Source organism: Somniosus microcephalus, chromosome 17 (assembly GCF_052327205.1).
Source record: "Somniosus microcephalus isolate GS21.2 chromosome 17, FLI_Smic_1.0, whole genome shotgun sequence".
NCBI classification, from domain to species: domain Eukaryota; kingdom Metazoa; phylum Chordata; class Chondrichthyes; order Squaliformes; family Somniosidae; genus Somniosus; species Somniosus microcephalus.
The window spans coordinates 77,131,518-77,152,970 of record NC_141003.1 but is presented as its reverse complement, the minus strand read 5'-3'; the positions used below and the strand labels follow the sequence as shown (position 1 = coordinate 77,152,970).

The 21,453-nt window shown below is 41.9% G+C and overlaps 1 protein-coding gene across 2 annotated transcripts in view; it reads right to left on the bottom strand.

The window, feature by feature from the left end:
- Nucleotides 1-735: 735 nt before the first annotated feature.
- The window catches only part of usp6nl (USP6 N-terminal like), a 258,160-nt gene continuing 237,442 nt past the window's right edge, over nt 736-21,453 (bottom strand). For both annotated transcript variants that reach the window (XM_086010705.1, XM_086010704.1), the window contains exons 14-15: nt 18,167-18,319; nt 736-4,118 (exon numbers count right to left, since the gene is read on the bottom strand). In XM_086010705.1, coding sequence (XP_085866831.1) covers nt 2,608-4,118; nt 18,167-18,319 — 1,664 coding nt within the window. In that variant the 3' untranslated portion in view covers nt 736-2,607. The remainder of the gene's footprint in view (nt 4,119-18,166; nt 18,320-21,453) is intronic.

Sequence of the window (21,453 nt, the reverse complement as noted above, 5' to 3'; positions counted from 1 at the left end):
CATATACTGTAGCCACGGTATGCTCGGTGATCGAGCAATCACTGCCTTTCGGGAGAGCAAATTCCAGGTTTCCACTACCCTCTGCCTGAAGAGGTGCTTCCTGGTTTCACCCCTAAATGACCTAGTTCTAATTCTAACATTATGCTCTCTGGTTCTGGTCATACATCTATCGATTCTTTCATCCAAGTCATTAATATATATGGTGATAAGCTGAGGCCCCAGTGCAGATCCCTGGGGAATCACTTGTCACATCCCGCTAATTAGAGAATTAACCCTTCATCCCCACTCTGTTTCATAACCAATTACCAACCGATGTCACAAAGTTACCTGCAATCCCACATGCTCCCACTTTTGCTAATAATCACTGGTGTACAACCTCTGGAAGTCTGTATAGACAACATCCATAGACACTCCCCTATCCACCATGTTAGTGACCTCCAAAAAATTCAACTAGATTAGTCAATCCATTTTGTAATTCCGAAAACTTCAATTAAGTTAAGCATGAAGGTAATTAAAGAAATGAAGGTCACATGGCTTGCTGATATAAACTCTATTGTATGTGGCAATCGGAAACATAATACTAAAACATTTGATCATATAACTTGTAATATTAAACAAGCTACCTGGAAACACTCATTCTTTCCCCTGTGAAAAGCAAAAAATATAAATCTGCTACCATGGATGTCAAAGGAAAAAACCACTCCATTAAGAATAGTAAAACACAGGAAACCAAACTTGTTCAAATTATTTTTTGTAACGTTAAAAAAGTACAGTCACATCAAAATAGAATACACAGCTATAAAACTGCTGCAGATGACTTAAGAAAATAGTGAATATATAAATTCTACAGTATTTACCACTGCTGATACATATATTTCAGATAGCAGGTTTCAGCTCCGCCATCTCATTTAAAGTATACTATGCAGCAAGTGTCCATATTAAAGACTCATGATTAAGACTTAAAGGATTATTACAAATAATTACATATTTCAACAATATTACTTGGGTTTTTCTGCAATTGTTTTATCAAGCGAAAAGTTGAGCAGGAAATGAACAGTCAATTTATTTATTCAGATCAGAACGTCTCTAAGTGATATATTGATAATTTAATTTGCACATTTGATTTGTGTATATATATATTAATATACATACACACATATTCATACACACATATACACACAGTAGTGTTGTTTTACGTACATATAGTCAGTCAGTTGATAATCATGTGTTTGAATCAGTGTTTTTAGTTCATTTAAATGTTCTTGCCAGTGTTTTCCTACTCTGCTGAAAGTTTTTAAACCCTAAACCAATCCGACTGCAAACTTAGGCACAATCTGCAGCATATGTTCTCTGCTCCTTTCTAGTTAAAACCATTTAAAAAAAAAAGTCAATATGACATTTTCATAATGGGATACATCTAGCTACCTGGAAATAAGCTGGGCCATATCATTAGAAATTGAAACAAAAACCTGTCGACATAAATGCAAAGCAAACTGGTCCAAAAACCCGCCTAATCCCAGCTCAAACACCCATTGACACCATTTTAGCTTCCAACCAAAACAAGAGAATGTGTTAATCATACGGTTTGAGATAGCAGGACGGTTTCTGCCATTTAATAATGTTTTAAAGAACTGGAGGGAAAATAATTCCTGTTAATGTGTTCAGATGCAAATGTGTGAAATTTACATTCAAAGTAAAGGGTAAAACATTAATTTGTTATTTTACAATAAAACATTTTTTTGTACAAATCATCTGTGAGGAAGCACCTGGCCACAATTAAAAGTGATGTGAAAACCAATGTGCACTAACATTACAAAACATTTTGTGGTTTTGTTTCTGTTGTATTTCAACTATAGTATTTTGTTCCCCTATTAATTTAGCTCAAGTGTGATAGCACTGGTCTCGATGTAGTCTTCAACATTTCTGTGCAAGTATAGCTGGAAAATACATGATTAAGTTTGTTACTGGCATTAAAACAGCTCAAGGGAAGTGCAGCCCAGGTACTTTTTTGGAAATTACTAAATACAAAATCACAAAAGTGACTTGGGGGAAATTCATAGCATACTGTGGGACTTCAGACCAAAAAACTGCAACAAATGTTGCTGAATAAACCTATTTTTTATATCAAAATGCACGTCAGGGTTGCATACCAACAATTCCAGGACCGACCTGGATAGTGAGAGACGGAGACAGACTGCAAACCAATCCATCAAAAAACTTACAAATCAGGAACCTTGTAGTGCATCACTTAAGATGCTTGCTTCAATCTGCTGCAGACATGGGTTCAAATCTCACTGCTTGTTGGCACCAGAATACACACAATACATGTTCAACGAACTCTAAAAAGGGCTGGTGCTCAGTTTTGAGCGGTGGTTTTCTTCTACATATTTTGTAAATTCTGGTAACCAGATGTACTGGAGAAATACCACTTGTACTTGGTTAGGAAATTTTCAAAGTTATAACCCTCACCCATAGTTTTAGACTATGCTACAAACATCTTTCCTTCTGTATGATTTTTTTTATACAGATGCATCATTTTAAATGTCAGAGATTTTCTACTCCAACACTGCTCTTCACATCACTTTTAAAAAGGGGGCAGCCAGTGTCTTAAAGCAATACTGATTCTGGGATGGCTCTTCTATCCGTCTGAGGCTTTCCATAATGTTGGGGACCAAACTGACTTGAATGTGGATATCTTGTTTGTGCATGTGGATCAGGATATGGTGAAGTTCTATAGATATTGCTGCCAGCTACAGGCACACCTTGGTAGCTAAACTCTGGGACAGGAGTCTGCTGTGCATTCCAAAAACTGGGTGATCTCTGCATATTTCCTCTGTACCTTAGGTCAGTTTCCTGGTTCCAGTGCCGTTCATATTGCTCCTGCCTTCTTTTGTAATCTAGTTGGTATTCTGGTGAATGCTGTTGTGTACCTTCATATGGAACTGGATGCCTTACATAATTGGCTGTGTTCACTGAATCATATCGTCCACTGTGGTCTAAAGGCTGCGCTGCAATTCTGAATGTCTGTGAAGAGTTAGAAAATTGGCGGCTAATAGTGAAGGAGTTCATGCTAGTCTCTTGATAGTCTGGCATATGTGCTAGCTTCGTACCGTATGACCTATTGTCATGATTTGCTCGACCTCCAGACATATTGTAACTGTACTGTGGCAAGACAGGCATGTCTTTAGCCCTGGTGGGCGAATACTGTGGGAGGCTACCGTGGTACCCAGGAGGGCTACTGTAGGATGGTGGCAAAGAGGGTTGGCGCTTTACTAAAGATCTTTGGTTGGAACTTCCTGATACAGAATGAGTCCGTGGAGGTCTTGGTTGAGAAGTTGCACCGACGCTGGTTGTATTGCTTGATAATGGTGCCGGCAACAGCCTCGAGGGACTAGTATTTTTCAATATGGCTTCTCGTGAGAGAGTATTATTTTGCACGATACCAGGCTCTCTCTTTTCCACCATCTCCTCAGCACGATTCTCATATTCATGATCCACCCCGGGAACATTGTCATATTCTGAAGCATTTGAGTCTCTCTTTGTTTCATCAACCTCAATAATCATTGCCTTTGTTCTACCTGTGAACAGACGTGGCTCCTCTGGACTGGATGGGGAGCTTGGTGCATTGTAGCTTCCAGTTCTGCCCTTGCCATCTGCAGAATGTTTCGAAGTTGCTTCTGAAACTTTCAAGCCTGAAGGTTTGTTCCACTTTGGTGCAAATTCCTTAACACTTGGGTTAGCATTCGAGTTCTGGTTAGCAGTAGCATTGTTGAGCTGTTTAGGATTGCCGTGCTTCAACGCATGCTGTGGTGGGAGCCCATGCTGTTTTTTCACATCAAGATCCGGCAGAACTTTCACTTTGCCTCCCTGATTTTCCACAAAGCCCACCCATTGTGATTTAATAGTTGGCTTTTCCGACGAGCTCTTTCTGGGCCTGTTGTCAGGTTGTTTCTCCTGCACTTTCTCTGGTGATGTCTTTTTATCTTTCCTCCTTGAAGTTGGAGGAATGACTTTAGCTGTGTTGTTCTGACCATTGATCATGTGATTGAGAGCAGGTGGTTCGTGGTGATCTTGGGGCACCTGGCCAAGTGATTTCTGTGGAAATTCTTCAGGTTTACCTGAAATTAACAGTGAAGTACAGTATTGAGAAAACATTAGATATTCCATTTTCAAGTTCATATTTTTGATTACAATGGGGATGGACATCATTTCTTTTCATGCAGACAGTACAGATGGCAAATATCTAAAACAGTTAACAAGGAAAGCACATACAACATCAAACATTTTACAATTTGTAGTGATCTTCCCAATAATGAACCTTCAAGCTCAACTGAAATCGTTCTGGCAGGGGAGAATGAAGCAAGATACACTTTAAGTAGTTTAGAAAATACTCCAGTGTTTCGAACATGCACAGTTACATAGACGGTTTGCTTTTGTAATCCTAAATGTTTTAATCATATCCTTATTGCTACAACTGCTTCATATTACACACAATAGTGTATTATACATTGAGGGGTTGAGAAGTTATAAAGCTTGAAAGCAAAGTTTCATCAGAGTCTCTCAATCCTCAGATGTACAACTGCCTTGAAATGCATCCCAAAATGTGTTCCTTAAAATACAGAAATGTAGTTTATGGGGGCAGTTCTATTTGGCTTTAGGCTAGTTTGCTTTGTTGGCACACAACTCATAGCAGGCAACAATGGGCAGCAGACCCCCCCAGGACAAAAATCACATTACTGTACTTGACCAAAACTGATGCTGTACATCATGATTTGGTAGTAACTTTGAGATTTATTACATTATGGAGAAATATCATGCTTCAAGCTCACTCTGTGGCTTAGTGAGTAAATACATTGCAGTGTGGTGCTGAGCATTATAAACCAAGATGATATAAGTTGTGATCCCTTGTCTGTGCTGATTTAGTTGCTCTTAACAGTAGGAGTGCTAAAATGGAACTCCAGAATACAAAAATAAATCAATTCAGCTGGGGGGGTCCCATCCCTGAACTTTACCCATTGGTTCCTAGTGCAAAGTGTGGGAGTATGGACCTAGGACAAGGATACGATTGAACTCTGCTGTGATACCCTCCATGACTGAAAAGCCCATTAACACTCACTGACAAAGGCCAGTTACATGAGATAAGAGGGAAGCAAAACCATAAAAAGTGCCCTGTGCATGGTAGCAATCCCTTATTTTAAAGTATTGATTCACTGAATTTGATGACAAAAATCAGATAAAATGTGTCTCTAGAAAACAAAGTAATAAAGTCTAAAGGAGCAACGACGTTCAAGTCTACCAGACAGCAAGGATGCTTGCATCAGTTGGTCGCACATTCATTTCTGTGGCAGAAGGCTATGTGTTCGAGACCCCATTGGGATTGAAGTTCACAATCAAGGCTGATGCTGCAGTGACATACTGAGGGAGCGCTGCACTGTTGAAGATGCAAAACGTTACTCTGATTTCCCATCTGCCTGACCGGGTGGTTCAGGTGGTCATGCGAGATCCCACGGCATTATTCAAGGAAGAGCTTGCAGTTCCCTGGGGTCCTAGCCAACATTCAACCACTGCACCCCCAGATAAACTGCTCATTCAACTCAGTGCAGAATGGCTGCTGTGCTTGCCTACATAGCAGTCACTGCACTTCAAAGTAATTCATTTTCTGAAAAACTTCAGACATTTTCGATACAAGTTATATATTTAATAAATCATTATTAGACTTGCTGTCTTAACGCCTGTTCTGTAACAATGTTTCAGTGGATTGCTAGTGGCTGCGCACTCAAACCCCCAAAAGTCTGACAATTTTTAGAATGGTATGAAATACCAGAACAACAATTTTGTTACTGTACCTGTTGCTTTGCCTGACACAAGGTTATCTAAAGGTAATATAAAATCAGATAAGCTGGAGACGCACTACCAACATTTTATTAAAATATTAAACGAGAGATTTAGGCAGTTGAGGAGCAAAGTGCATCAGTGCGCTGAATGGCTCCTCTTGTTTAAGGCAGAATATTAATTTTTCCCTCCACAGCAAGATCTCATCTCAGCCAGACTACCTGGAGAGGCACCAATCTGAGATAGCAAAAAGAAAAATGAAACCATCTGTGTTGCTCTCAAACACCTCTCTCCGAGTGATGGTGACAGAGGAGCTGCAATGCATCACTTTAAGGAGGTTGGAGAAATGATCTTTTTGAAGCAGTGCATTCTGCTCACGCCCACCCAACCCCACCAACAGTAGAAAGGGAGAACCTTCAGCTATCTTACCCCCTGCTTCGGAACTCCCTCCCCCAAACCCCTTTGTCTTGCTACATCCCTCTCTACCTGAAAGATTCTTCTAACCCTAACTAATCAAGAGTGGCTTTGGCCAACTCCTCCAGCTTCCTCCTGCTCCTGCTCGGGTCGGATTTCATACCGTGAAGCTCCTTGGGCTGTTTTACTATTATAAAAGTGTAAGTGCGAGTTGTTTTGAGAAAATTTGCATCACTGGGCATCATCCCAGTGGGATGACAGCAATTCCTCTTCAGGAAAGGTTGAATGAGGAAAGCACATTTTAGTTAAACACATTTTTGAATGCATTTCTTAAAATGTTTTAGTAAATAAGTTGTCCCTGGAGGGGTCAGACACAAAATGGACATTTATGACCTTTGCGATGAAAAAGCTGTCAAATTCAAAAGCATGCATAAGAAAATATTTTTAATAATAAAGGGGGATTAGGAAAGATGCTGTGTCAGGTTACATATTTTATATTTATAATTAGTTGTCTTGTAATATGTTCTATGAAATTCATAACCACACACCTTTAAATTGACAAAAACACCATGGCCCGTAATTTCTGATAGGCGGCATCCTGCGTGCAGATACCTCCTATCGGGAAAAGATCTACGCCTTACCCAAGGGCTCTCCCAAGGTCTGGACTCTACCGCTCCTGGGCCTCTCCTGGTGCGCACGCACAAAGGCCCAGGTATCCCAGAGGCGCAGGCGGTTCGCAAGCATCCCTGGGATCACGTGGGCCAGGCGAGCCAATGGGAGAAGGGAATCTCCCTTCATACCTTTGACAGGTAGACCTGTCAAAAGTATGAATGGGGATCACTGAAAAAAGACACTACATTAAATAAAATTTTTAAAAATCACATTTTTAAAATGAGTTAAAATTACATTAAATTAAATATTTTAATCAAAAATTTTATTTCTTGAAAAAAATTGAAGTTTTTTACGGGGCAAAAAATAAACTCACCTTTTTTAAAAGTATTTTTAAATTATAAATGAGTGTAATTTTTTAAATTTTTTTTAAACTGTTTAAAGTCTTATGCTGGTAAAAGCAGGCCGTATGCTTTTTAAAGGTTTTCAGCGGGCGGAGGTTCTCCAGAAAGCGGAACTCTCCCCCCGCGGAGGCCCTTCTCCAGGGCAGGCGTCCGATCTGTCAAGAGGATTCTTGACAGATCGGAAGTGCCGGTTTTCAGCGCGTGTGCATCGCATGCCTGAAACCGGCACTTTCGAGGTCCCTACGGGTGTCACCCGGAGGCATTGGTAATTACAGGCTATAAGTGATAGCAACACCCGAGGCTAAAAGCCAGACATTCACATAAGCCACAAAGTCAAATCTGTCAATCATTACTTGGATTGGTGACATTTTCAATAGAGCGACTACTGCCAAACAAATTCTTTCCATTTTTTTTCCTGAGTAATCAATGAACTTGACAGAAAAAACACACAAAAGATATGCAATGAAGAGTTGGAAGAGAAGCTAATGACAGCAAGGCATTAATTCCTGAAGCCAGAGAATTTTTCATGTATGTAATAACATGAGGTAGCAGCATCCAGAATGGGGAAAAAGCCATGTCCAGTTTAATGTGGCCATGCATGATTTCAGATACCTTTTTCCCACATTAATGAAAGCTTGCGTCAAAGCCCACAAATATATGAAACAGATTTGAATTTCCAGGAATATCTTGAAACACAACTGCTTTGTGAGATTAAGAACCAAACTGATCCAGCCTAATCACCCTTGCCCTTGAATACAAGCAAGCATGGAGTGGGAAGATTAGTGCTAATGGGTCACTACTCTGAAAACTGTAATTAGCTGAGCATTATGTGCCCTTTGAGGATTTCAAAATACTAGCTGTAAAGATTTATTGTACAAAATTAATTTTCTGTATCTGCCTGATGTGAAACATTAGAACAAAAGTTTTTGGTGCGACTTTCTCCTCCGGTTTTTCCTGCTCAGTACAGCTGGGAATTGGTAGGGAGGAACATCCTACTCTATGGCAGTGTGTGTCAATGTTCAACATTAAAACTCTTTCCCCACAGAGTTAGGCTTATACTCCAACTTCTATTGAGAGGAAAAAGAATGAGAAAGAAAGCGAAAGAGAACGAGAGCAAGAGCGAGAAAGAAAAAAAAAGAAAAAGGAGAGAGAGAACGAGAACGAGAGAGAGAGAGAGAGAACGAGAGAGAGAGAGAGAGAGGGAACAAGACAGAGAGAGAGAGAGAGAGAGAGGCTGTATAGCTGACCTGTATCACAATTCCTATTTATTCAATTCATTTTATTCTATGTATACCTGAGTTTGGAGTTTGTTTGGAAGAAGCTGAAAATTTTATTATCCAGTGCTATATGATGGACTTTCAGAAGGCTTTCGATAAGGTCCCGCATAAGAGATTAGCGTGTAAAGTTAAGGCACATGGGGTTGGGGGCAAGGTATTGACTTGGATAGAGAACTGGTTGGCAGACAGAAAGCAAAGAGTTGCAATAAACGGGTCTTTTTCCAAGTGGCAGGCAGTGACTAGTGGGGTACCGCAAAGATCGGTCCTGGGACCCCAGCTATTCACGATATATATTAATGATCTAGATAAGGGAACTAGATGTAATGTCTCCAAGTTTGCAGACGACACAAAGCTGGGTGGACGTGTGTGCTGTGAGGAGGATGCCGAGAAACTCCAGGATGATTTGGACAGGTTGGGTGATTGGGCAGAAGCAATATAACATGGATAAATGTGAGGTTATCCACTTTGGTGTCAAAAACAGGAAGGCAGATTATCTGAATGGCAATAGGTTGGGAGAAGGGGAAGTGCAACGAGACCTGGGTGTCCTTGTGCACCAGTCGCTGAAGGTAAGCATGCAGGTGCAGCACGCGGTTAAGGTGGCAAATGGTGTGTTGGCCTTCGTAGCGAGAGGGTTTGAGTACAGGAACAAGGATGTCTTGCTACAGTTGTACAGGGCCTTGGTGAGACCACATCTTGAGTATTGTGCGCAGTTTTGGTCACCTTATCTGAGGAAGGATGCTCTTGCCATGGAAGGCGTTCAGCGAGGATTCACCAGGCTGATACCTGGGATGGCAGGAATGACGTATGAGAGATTGGGTTGATTGGGCTTATACAGGTAGTGCACCGGTAATCCGGCACCCGACGGTCCGGCACCTTCAGTGGTCCGGCACGAGGAAGGTCCGGCTATCACATTCCCCCCCCTGGGGTGGGACCGGCTCGGGTCCCGGGACCGCTGCCGGGTCAGGATCAGCGCCTGGATCGCGCAGCATCACCGACGACTCGGCGGAGCCCAAGCAGCCCGTGAGTGGTGGGGTCGGCGGCGGCTCTGGGAGGGCAGCAGCAGGAAGAGGAGGAGCAGGTGGTGGCGGTGTTTGTGGTGACTTTCGACACCTTCAGTGGTTCGGCACCGGCCTGATCCCGAGGGTGCCGGATTACCGGAGTTGTACCTGTTCTCGCTGGAGTTTAGAAGAATGAGAGGGGATCTCATTGAAACTTATAAAATTCTGACAGGACTGGACAGACTAGATGCAGGAAGGATGTTGCCGATGGTCGGGGAGTCCAGAACCAGGGGACACAGTCTAAGGATAAGGGGTGGGCCATTTAGGACAGAGATGAGGAGGAATTTCTTCACCCAGAGAGTGGTGAACCTGTGGAATTCTCTACCACAGAAGGCAGTAGAGGCCAATTCATTAAATATATTCAAGAAGGAGTTGAATATATTTCTTAAGGCTAAAGGGATCAAGGGGTATGGGGAGAAAGCAGGGACAGGGTACTGAATTTGGATGATCAGCCATGATCGCATTGAATGACGGAGCAGGCTCGAGGGGCCGAATGGCCTACTCCTGCTCCTATCTTCTATGTTTCTATGATGGTCTTCACGCAATACAATACATTTCTAACTCTTATTTAGACAATAGTTTATCCTGAAGGGCCTGGAATATTTTTAAAGCAACCTTTACCTCCCCAGAAGGTGTCCCATGGGGCAACCTTGAGCTTGATTTAGCTCCCTTCACAATACCCATGGAATTAACCAGCAACACGGTCAGTTAAAAATACTAAAGGATTCTTCTATTCTATAGTGAAATTCTGACTTAGAATATTTGGCATTAAAATAGATGCAAAAGATTTTAATTATCTCTGAGACAAACATCACCTGTGTATTTTGAAAACCTCAAAAGGGCATTAATTTCAGCACTGAAAATCATTCAATCCAGAGATTTAGAAATTGCAAGTAATCTGCAGACAAGAGTTCAGTAGCTCCTTACCATGATTTATCAGATACAATTTACATATAAACATTAGCTACACTGTTTTGACAAAACCCTCACCGGCAGACACAAATGCTGCTAGCATTGGGTTTGCACATTCAGGATTTCATAGATGTGGGAAAATTACAACCCAATTTTTGCCAAACCAGCTTCCAGCAAAACACAAAGAAACAGAAAACAATTGTGATCCATTGCCCCACCAACTGCTGTTGTAGAGATGAAAGTGGCCCCCGGGCAGAGTGAGACGTTTGGTATCTGCCAATGCGGAGGGAAGAAAAAAAAACAATAGAACTGATGTGGAAAGGAAGCAAGAGATCAGTTACGATGCAGAAACAATCACTCAAAGTCCCGTCATCAAAGCGAGTGTTTATAAAAACTTAACCAAAGGAGGTTTTGTAACTTTGAAATTTATCTCAGATTTGAAGCTGATGTGGTATTCTACACCAATCGAGGGTTACCACCAACTGCCTGAAGTGGGATTTCTTCAACAAATATTTAAAATATACAGTACTTCAATCTAGGCTTCATCTGCAAACATTTGTTTTAAATTTTCCGCAGCAAAGTACATGTTTTGTTTACAAATGCAAGTACTAGCCATTTCAGAGAATTGCAAAGTATTATGAAATTCATGAATTAATAGTTCTAAAATTAAGCTGCAACAAATATTTCACTTTCTGGTGGCTCCTTGATCAGCAACAGCCACTTGTCAAAATCTATGCACTGACGTTTTCTGGCATAGTACTGGTTTTGATCAGTCATAATGAGAAATTGAAGTACTCAATGAATTATCCAAATGACAACATAGCTTTCAGTCATAGAGGAATCACAAAGTAGTCTTACACTTCAGTCATAAGATCAATACCAGTATTACTTGTGGTGTCTTTAACAGATAAACTTAACTACAAACCGTTAAGCTATTAGGATAAAACAATACTGTACTTGACACAATCTCCCTTTTTACCTTGATGGAGTACTTCCGACTGCGCACCATCAACTGCACTCTCAAAGGTAAATGGTGTGGCCTCTGGAGGTATGATGGCATCAGAGATCAACTTCTTTGTGGGTCCTATGAGCTGCTCATTGATTAGATGCTGTGCTATCCCACTAAATGTGCAAAGCCAGTTCTGTGCATGTACATACACGGAAAATGCCACTCTAATTTCTGCAGTGACCCCTAACCTGCCTCGGAAAAGCAGTGCCAAATGACGTATATAAATCTAGGAGATGTGCACTAGGATATTGTAATACCTGTACCCACATTTTTGGAGACAAGCCACCAAAGGTAAAAGGGGAACTAGAAGGAGGATTCCCCAGGGCCAGTGGCGCCCCCCCCCCCCATACCCACTTTTACTAACACGGACATCGACTACAAAAACACTGGAATGTTTGGAACCTTTTTGATTGAAGATAATTCTATACAAGGAGGTCTTGTTTCCTGGCATCTGTTCACCATCTCACACTGATGGAATGGCCAAGATTGAAAATTAAAAAGGCCACAGCAGTCACCAATCTTGGTACTCATAAGTATTGTTATGCAATATAGTACATGTAATTGCATACAAAATTTGCTATTTCCCTGTAATATGTAATGAAACTGGATATTACTCCAAGTCAAATTAGTATAATTTGTAATTGTTTTAATAATTCGAGTATGATAGTACAGATAAAGCACTCGATGAACATTTTTGTCATTCGCTTTTTTGATAAAACTCTGATGCACAAACTTTCCTGCCATCTACTGGAAAAGGGCTGAACTACAATGATCATAACTCAATTGTATTCCAAGACACAGCTCAGTGTGTATATAAATTACACAAGTCACACTTATACGATAAATAAAGGAAGCCTACACAACATTCTTATCCTCTGCACAGTACTCTCCACACACTTAAAATTATTAAAAGATTAAAATCTCAATCATTTCAGAAGGGTATCGTGTTTGTAAAGCCATATTAACCCATTAGAATTCCCAACAGAATACAAATTGTTAAGGAACGAAGGGAGGGGTCGTGCGTGCATTAGTTTTAGGATAAGGGGTTGAAATACTAATTCCACCCAGAACTGGAGCCTGTAAGGAGTTATCATGACTTTATCTCAGTAATGATAAAGTTCTCTGGAACTTTGTATAAGAAAACCCTGTATTGTAATAATTTAGAAACTTATAAGAACATAAGAAATGGGAGCAGGAGTAGGCCATTCGGCCCTTCGAGCCTGCTCCGCCATTCAATGAGATCATGGCTGATCTTCTGCCTCAACTCCATTCACCAGCCCTATCGCCATATCCCTTGATGCCCTTACTAGTCAGAAATCTATCGACTTCTGTTTTGAATATACCCAATGACTGAGCCGCCACAGCCCTCTGGGGTACAGAATGCCAAAGATTCACCACCCTGTGTGTGAAGAAATTTCTTCTCATCTCAGTCCTGAATGGCCTACCCTTTAGCCTGAGGCTGTGGCCCCTGGTTCTAGACTCTCCAGCCAAGGGAAACATTCTCCCAACATCCACCCTATCAAGCCCTGTAATAATTTTGTATGCTTCAATGAGATCCCCCCTCATTCTTCTGAATTCAAGAGAATACAGGCCTAGTTTACTCAATCTCTTCTCGTACGACAGTCCCGCCATCCCAGTTGCGCTCCCTCTATGGCAAGTATATCCTTCCTTAGTAAAGAGACCAAAATTGTACACAGTACTCCAGGTGTGGTCTCACCAAGGCCCTATATAATTGGAGTAAGACTTCTTTACTCCTGTACTCAAATCCTCTTGTAATGAAGGCCGGCATACCATTTGCCTTCCTAATGGCTTGCTGCACCTGCACATTCAGTGACTCATGTACGAGGACACTCGGGTCCCTTTGAGCATCTGCATTCCCCAATCTTTCACCATTTAGGAAATACTCTGCCTTTGTTTTTTTCTACCAAAGTGGATAACTTCACATTTATCCACATTATATTCCATCTGCCATGTTCTCGCCCACTCACTGAGCCTATCGAGATCCCCTTGAAGCCTCTTCACATCTGACACTGCCACCTAGCTTTGTATCATCAGCAAATTTGGAAATGTTACACTTAGTCCCTTCATCCAAATCATTGATATAGATTGTGAATAGCTGGGGCCCAAGCACCAATCCTTGTGGTATCCCACTAGTCACAGCCTGCCATCCTCAAAAAGACCTGTTTATCCCTACTCTTTGTTTTCTGTCTGTTAGCCAATTTTCAATCCATGCTAGTATATTATACCCAATTCCATGTGCCCAAATTTTGTTCACCAACCTCTTGTGTGGGCCTTTATCGAAGGCCTTCTGAAAATCCAAATACACCACATCCACCGGTTCCCCTTTGTCTACTCCACTAGTTACATCCTCAAAGAACTCCAATAGGTTTGTCAAACAAGATTTCCCTTTCATAAATCCATGTTGATTCTGCCCAATTTTACTATTAGAAACTAATAACTGGGCACTCAGAAACTAAGTGCCCAGTTATTTGTCCTACATATCCTCGACCATGAGCACTTGTTAGTAGGTGAATGTATTAAACTAACAGTTATACCATATCTCAGGGTAATGCAACTAAGTTACATCTTTTTAATCTCAAATGTTCAAAACAAAACTAAGGAAGGAACATACTGTATGCCATCATTTACACACTGTATGGTGTCAGGAGCAATGATTTATTCCTTATTTGGGATTATATTCATTGCCCATTGTAAGTCTGTCGCTATTCCAGAACAGGTGTACATTCATAACTTCTGAAACTGTTGCAGTCCTCTCTGCATCTCACTGGAATGCTAGACTATCAACTTTCCCTGGACCTTACCATGTCCTTCATGTCACGATCTTTTGCCAGCTCACTTACAAAATTTGGCTTCCCCACATTCTGTTTAATGGGTTAAAAATCAGATTATATTAAAACAGAGAGTCAATTTGGAGTGTCATCTTCATTAAAGTAATAAAGTTCATGTACCATCACAATACGCCAGTGGGGAAAAATCAGGAGGATGCCATCAGTAAGATGTTCCCTGGAGCAGAATATGTTATGATATTGAGATATCAACTTTGTGACCGTTTCCTCACATACTGTGCATCAAAGGCACCAACAACCCTAGCAGCAGTCAGTTCTTTTCCCAAGAGAAAGGAAGAAATGGCTTGCATATGATGCACTAATAGATGCTGTTTTCTGAAAGGGTCAAAACGAACAGGTTGGGTGTGTGCTGTCCATGGAGATTGCTCACATTTGGAGAATGAAGAATTAGGCAAATTTCCAGGTGTTGGTTTAGAGGCAACTGCTCTTCAGACACAGCTTTTCATGTTCGCCATAAATTTAACATAGTTACTGCCCCTTGCCACTGATACCCCACTGTTAATCCTCCATCTATTAGCCTCTCCCCAATATCCTTAATTCTAAGAGAGATCTAGGAGTGATAGAACACTGACTGCATCCATCGGAGAGGGGCAAACAACAAAGCAAAAAGAAATAACAACAGAAAATGCTGGAAAAACTCAGGTCAGGCAACATCCGTGGAGAGAAATTTGAGTTGACGTTTCGGGTCGAACCCTTCTTCAAAACTGGAAAGAAAAGAAAATAGATCGAAGGCAGGGCTGCGATCGGACAAAAGAAGTGAAAGAAACAAAAGAAGTAAAAGAGACAATAAAAGGTATTAGAAGCTAGATGAGATGGTAATAGGCTGAGATTAGGTGAAGAAAGCTGAGCTATGCTGCGAAACCAGTCGAATATAAATTTGAGGCTGTTATGCTGAAGTTGTTTACAGCTCTAGTTAAGTTGGACCCTACACACTTCATTTAGTTCTGATCACAGAATATTGCTCACAAGAAAACATCCAGGCCAGGCAGAGAATGGCCATAAAGTTGATGCCTAGTGTCAGGGAGGACAGGAGTTATCAGGACAAATGAGAAAAATCAGACCTTTCAGTCTGAAAGGAGATGCAGGAGAAGGGCTCTTATAGATGTTTATGAGATACTAAACGGAATAGAAAGGTTCATCCAAAGCACTATTTCCAGTTAAAGCACAAGAAGACACAGGGAAATAAACAAGTAAAGGGCAAGTACTTGACTGAGGACAGGAAGCACCACTTCACACAAAGAATGATTAATTCTGGAATGGTCATTTGGGTGGGCAGTGGAGGCAAAAACTCTAGAATCACTGAAGAGGCATTTGGATGCTGTGATGATGGACCACAGATTTCTTTGGAAGATTGAGCTAGTTGGGCCCAAATGGCTTCCCTTATTTCTAGTTATCTTGGTGACTTGGCCTCTGTCTCCTCTGATCTCAAATGCAACTCTCACATTCACTAATAAATTTGTCTCCAAAAAACTTGGTTTGCTGTTTCATGCCAAATACTTCTTTTCCCCTCAAAAGGGTTTAAATCTGCAAAATGTATCCAACACTTCAATGTTGCTCACAAATTGGGGGGGGGGGGGGGGGGGGGGGGTGACAACTTCTTCAGAGTTCTGGATGGGATACAAGAAAAACCTCAATAGCCAATCCCTCTCTCACCACCAGCTTGTCTCTCCATCACAACCATTTGTGCCTTTTCATTATATCTATAGTACTATGGTCAATGTTCCCCTTCTTTGAGTTTGAGGGGGCACATCTGAACGCAGTGCAGAAATGGACCCCATCCCTGCCAATCTTTCCTCAATCCTAGCTAATATTAATTAAATTCATGTCAGTAGAGACTGGAATTTGAACTTGGATCTCCGAACTGAGTCCAATGGTCTCTAACTTTTACCGCTGCACAATAGAGAGCATCCTGACGAACTGTATCACAGTATGGTATGGCAGCTGTAGCTACTATGACCGGAAAGCCCTGCAGCAGGTAGTCAAAACTGCCCAATGCATTACCGGCACCCGGCTACCGACCATTGAGAACATCTACCAGAAACGCTGTTTACGGAGGTCACGGTCCATCATCAAAGACCCTACCCACCCCAGCCACAGTTTGTTCGCCCTCCTGCCATCTGGGAGGCGCTACAGATGCATTCGCACCCGTACGGCCAGATTTAGGAACAGCTTCTTTCCCAGGGCTGTCATCCTACTGAACTCCACAAATAAACTCTAAAGCCTGCACATCTGCCAATGCACTTTATTATGTTTATGTATTACAAGCCAAATGAATGTTGAATATTAAATGTCTTAATCAAAATGTACACTCTCGGGAGCCGCAAGCTTACATTTCGTTGTACTGCACTTGTGCACTAACAATGACAATAAAGTTGATTATTATTATTATGTCAAAAGAACACGGGCTGTGATGAGAGAAGAGGAAATGGAGGGAATCTAGCAAGCATAAAATGATACATTCTTTATTTACCTGTACAGAAATTCAGCTTCATGAAGGTAATTTGGAGTCAAAATATAGTTTTATATTGATAACCTGCCTTCTGCATGCATTGGGACTGTCAAGTTCACAAAAGTTCTGTAATCAGTCACTACTTCTAACTATTGAGTAACCAATTAACCATTCAATTCTTAAAGTCCAAGATCAGTTTAGGTAAAGGTTTACAAATCGACAAATGCTTTGTGTTTAACTATTACCATATTTTTGTAATTATAATTACATTTACAAAGATAGAAACGTATAGAAAATGATAAAAAAAACGTAATCACTAAAAATATATACACCAATAAAATGCCACTTTTAAAGCTCTACCATTATTGAAGCTTCTTGGCTGCTGTGCGAAGTCACTAATTCATTCGAGTTCAGCACGCAGGCAGCTCAGCTGCTGACTGAGCAAATTTATAAAAAAACAAGCCAAGCTTTTATCGTGCCGAGTAACATTTTATTGCTATAAATTTAATGACGGGTGATGATTATATTTATGTTAATTCAGAAGAAAGAAAAGTGGCCAGTTATTTAGATCTGCTTTCAAAAGGCACCATCAGGAGGGAGATCCAGCAAGTTGAGCGAGTATTTAAAAAAGAGAGTTGGAAAACTGTTTGCTGCTGCCATTACATGAAATAAACAAACGCAGTAAGATTTAATATGTCAGCAGACCGCAGTAAGTAATTCTGCAATTTTCTGAGGGCAGTGTGAAAGGATTTCAGATAAGCTAGAACAAGTAGCATGATACAAAGTACAAGAGCTAGAAATCCCAATAGTTGGTTCGCCAGCTAATACTGAAAAACCCTGCCGCACAATATGTAAACACACAAAGGAAGAGCCCGATTCCCACCAAACTGGAAGCGTTTGGCTAACTTGCAAAATAATCTGGTGGTAGCATAAACAGTGAACTATTATTTCAATTTTCTAGTAATATTCCCCCATAATTTAATTTTGCTTCTCTATGCATCATTCCTTCGACAGGAGGATGGAAAGACAATCCACTCCCTGGATTTGATCAAAGCTGCTTCTGACCTGCTTGCTAAACGCGCAGCTCAATAAAGTGCAAGAACACTACACAGACTGACTTTGGTCAAATGGTCCTTCTTTATGGATACAAGTACCTTGTTTAATGTTCAGCCTCTCCCAAAGGTATGGCCTAGACCCGAAAAACTGATGGGTCGGATATCACAAAGCAAACAATGTTGCCCAAAAATCATTACTGACGGTTTAGTCCTTTATTTACAAGAAATATAAAAAAGTGCAACTTATTTTTAATACTAAGGGTTATACTGGAAATCTCACCTGGTGGTGGCAAGTCCAGTTTACTACGTTTCAGCTCAGACATTGAGTTTTGCAGCTGATCTACAACAAAGTCGTCATCAAAGAAAAAGTCCTTGGCCAAAGACTCCTGCAGAAACTCGATCAAGTCTTCCATTGATAACTTCATCATATGCTCTGGAAAAAGAAACAGACTTTTGTTACCATTTTGGAGGGGAAGGGATTTTCCTCCCTTCTCTTTGGGTTTCTCTGAGCTACTCACCATTTTCTGCCCAACAGTGAGGAAGCTATGTACTCCTACAGGCAGGAGCATCCTGGTGTGATCTGCTCCCCAACTTTACCCTTCCTGTGGTAAAGTGCCTAGCTTTTGCTTAGTAGCTCTTCTTAGCCACACTGCAGAAATCAAGATCTCATCACATGGGAAAATCACCATCACAAACATACATCCTACCACTCTGTCACAGGGTTCTGCAGCAATGTACTTAAATGTTTCTCTGGTCAACATACATTCCTCCTCCTCTCCCCCAGCCCACCTTCTCCCACCCTTATCGGAGGTGGAAAGATTAATGCTGAGCAGTGGATGCACGGGAGACAGCCTTTGCAAGGAAGGGTCAATGCATAGCAATATGGAGCAGGAACCTTGGACGACTGTGTGCATGAAGTGACGCCAACTGCAGCAACTCGAGCTCTGGGTTTCAGAGCTTGAGCGGCAGCTGGAGTCACTACAGTGCATCCGCGAGGCTGAGAAATACTTGGAAAGCACGTTTCTAGAAGTGGTCACCCTGCAGCCTCAGAATGTGCAGGCAGAGAGGGAATGGGTGACCATCAGACAAAGGAGGAGGACGAGGCAGGTAGGGCAGGAATCCCCAGAGTGCATCTCGCTCGCTAACCGGTTAACATTTAGGAAACTGGTGGGGGTGATGTTTCCTCTGGGGAGAGCAGCCAGATCCAAAGGCCACGGCACCACGGGTGGCTCAGCTGCACAGGGGCGGAGGAAGAAGACTGGAAAAGCAATATGACAGGGGATTCATTAGTTAGGGGAACAGATGGGCAATTCTGTGGACGCAGGCGTGACTCCAGGATGGTATGCTGCCTCCCTGGTGCCAGGGTCAAGGATGTCACTGAGCGGCTGCAGGACACGGGGGGGGGGGGGGGGGGGGGTGAACAGCCAGAGGTCGTTGTTCATATCGGTACCAACTACATAGGTAGAAAGAGGAGGAGGTCCTGCAGGCAGACTATAGGGAGCTAGGAAAGAAATTAAAAAGCAGGACCTCAAAAAGGTAGTAATCTCCGGATTACTCCCAGTGCCACAGTGAGTGAGTACAGGAATAGGAGGATAGAACAGATGAATGCATGGCTGGACAGATGGTGCAGGAGGGAGGACTTCAGATTCCTGAGGCATTGGGACAGTTTCTGGGGAAGGTGGGACCTGTACAAGCCGGACGGGTTACACCTCAATAGAGCCGGGACCAATATTCTCGCAGAGAGGTTTGCTAGTGCTGTTGGGGAGGGTTTAAACTAGCTTGGCAGGGGGATGGGCACCAGCATATAGGAGTAGAAAAGAGGAATAAGGTGCATAAAAGAGTGAGTGTGTTGCATAGTATTAGGAGAAGAAAGTAGTACTAGAGGTGGAATTAGATAGGAGCAGACTAAGAAAGACTACGAAAAATTCAAAAATAGGTTCAGAATGCATGTACGTAAATGCACAAAGTGTGGCGAATAAGGTTGGTGAGCTACAAGCACAATTAGCCGTGTGGCAACATGATGTTGTGATAATAACAGAAATGTGGCTTAAAAACAGTGAGGACTGGGCACTTAATATTCAAGGGTACAAGGTGTTCAGAAAAGATAGGGAAGGAAAAAAGGGAAGTGAGGTGGCAGTGCTGATTAAGGAAGACATTGTAGTGTTGGAAAGGGAGGATGTTCTTGAGGGGACAAGGACAGAATCCATTTGGTTAGAGTTGAGGAGCAAAAAGGGTATGATCACGCTATTGGGGGAAATCGCAGAGATATGCAAGAGCTATAGAGTGGTTATACTGGAGGACTTCAATTACCCAAATATCGATTGGGTAATGCTAGGGTAAAGGAAAAGGAGGGGGGAGGAATTTCTGAAATGTATTCAGGAGAATTTCCTTGACCAGTATGTTCTTCGCCGAACTAGGAAGGAGGCACTGCTGGATCTGGTGCTGGGGAATGAGGTGGGCCAGGTCGACCAAGTGTCTGTATGAGTGATCATCGTATCATAAGACTTAGATTAGCAATGGAGATGAGCAAGGAACAATCTAGAGTGGAACTTCTACACTGGAATAGGGCTAACTTCAATAGGATGCAAAAGGATCTAGCCAGGGTAAAATGGAACCAAAGACTGACAGGAAAAACTGTAATGGAACAATGGGTGATCATTAAGGAGGAGATGTTCCAAGTACAGGCTAGGTACATTCCAACAAGAGGGAAGGGTAAGGGAATCAAAGCAAGGGCTCCTTGGATGATGAGGGAGATTGAGAAGATGATGAAACAAAAAAAAAGGGTGTATGACGCGTGTCAGCTGAATTCCTCAAGGGAGAACCAGGCCAAGTACAATAAGCTGAGAGGGGAAGTGAAGATGAAAATAAGACTGGCAAAGAGAGAATATGAGAGTAGAATGGTGGTTAACATAAAAGTGAACCCAAAAATCTTCTACCGGTATGTAAACAGTAAGTGGGTAGTAAGAGGCGGGGTAGGGCTTATTAGAGACAAAGAAGGTGATATATGCTTAGAGGCGCAGGGCAAGACTAGAATACTCAATGAGTACTTTGTATAGGTGTTTGAGGTGGATGCTGACAAAATATCGGTAGAAGTGGAAAAGGTAGAAGCAATGGAAGGGGTGAAAATTGATAGACAGGATTTACTAGGAAGGCTGGGTATGCTTAGAGTGGACAAGTCGCCTGGTCCAGATGGCTTGCATCCCAGGTTGCTAAGGGAATTGGGGGAGGAGATAGCGGAATGGCTTGCCATAATTTTCCAATCTTCCCTAGATGCAGGGGAGGCGCCTGAGGATTGGAAAGTGGCAAATGTGACACCATTGTTCAAGAAAGGGTGCAAGGACAAACCTAGTAACTACAGGCCGGTCAGTTTAACATTAGTGGTGGGTAAAGTTTTAGGAACAATAATCAAGGAAAAAATTAACAGGCACTTGGAGAGGTTTAAGCTAATTAGGGAGAGCCAACATGGATTTGTAAAAGGCAGATCGTGTTTGACTAATCTAATTGAATTTTTTGATGAAGTAACAGGGAGGATTGATGAAGGGAATGCAATGGATGTTGTCTACATGG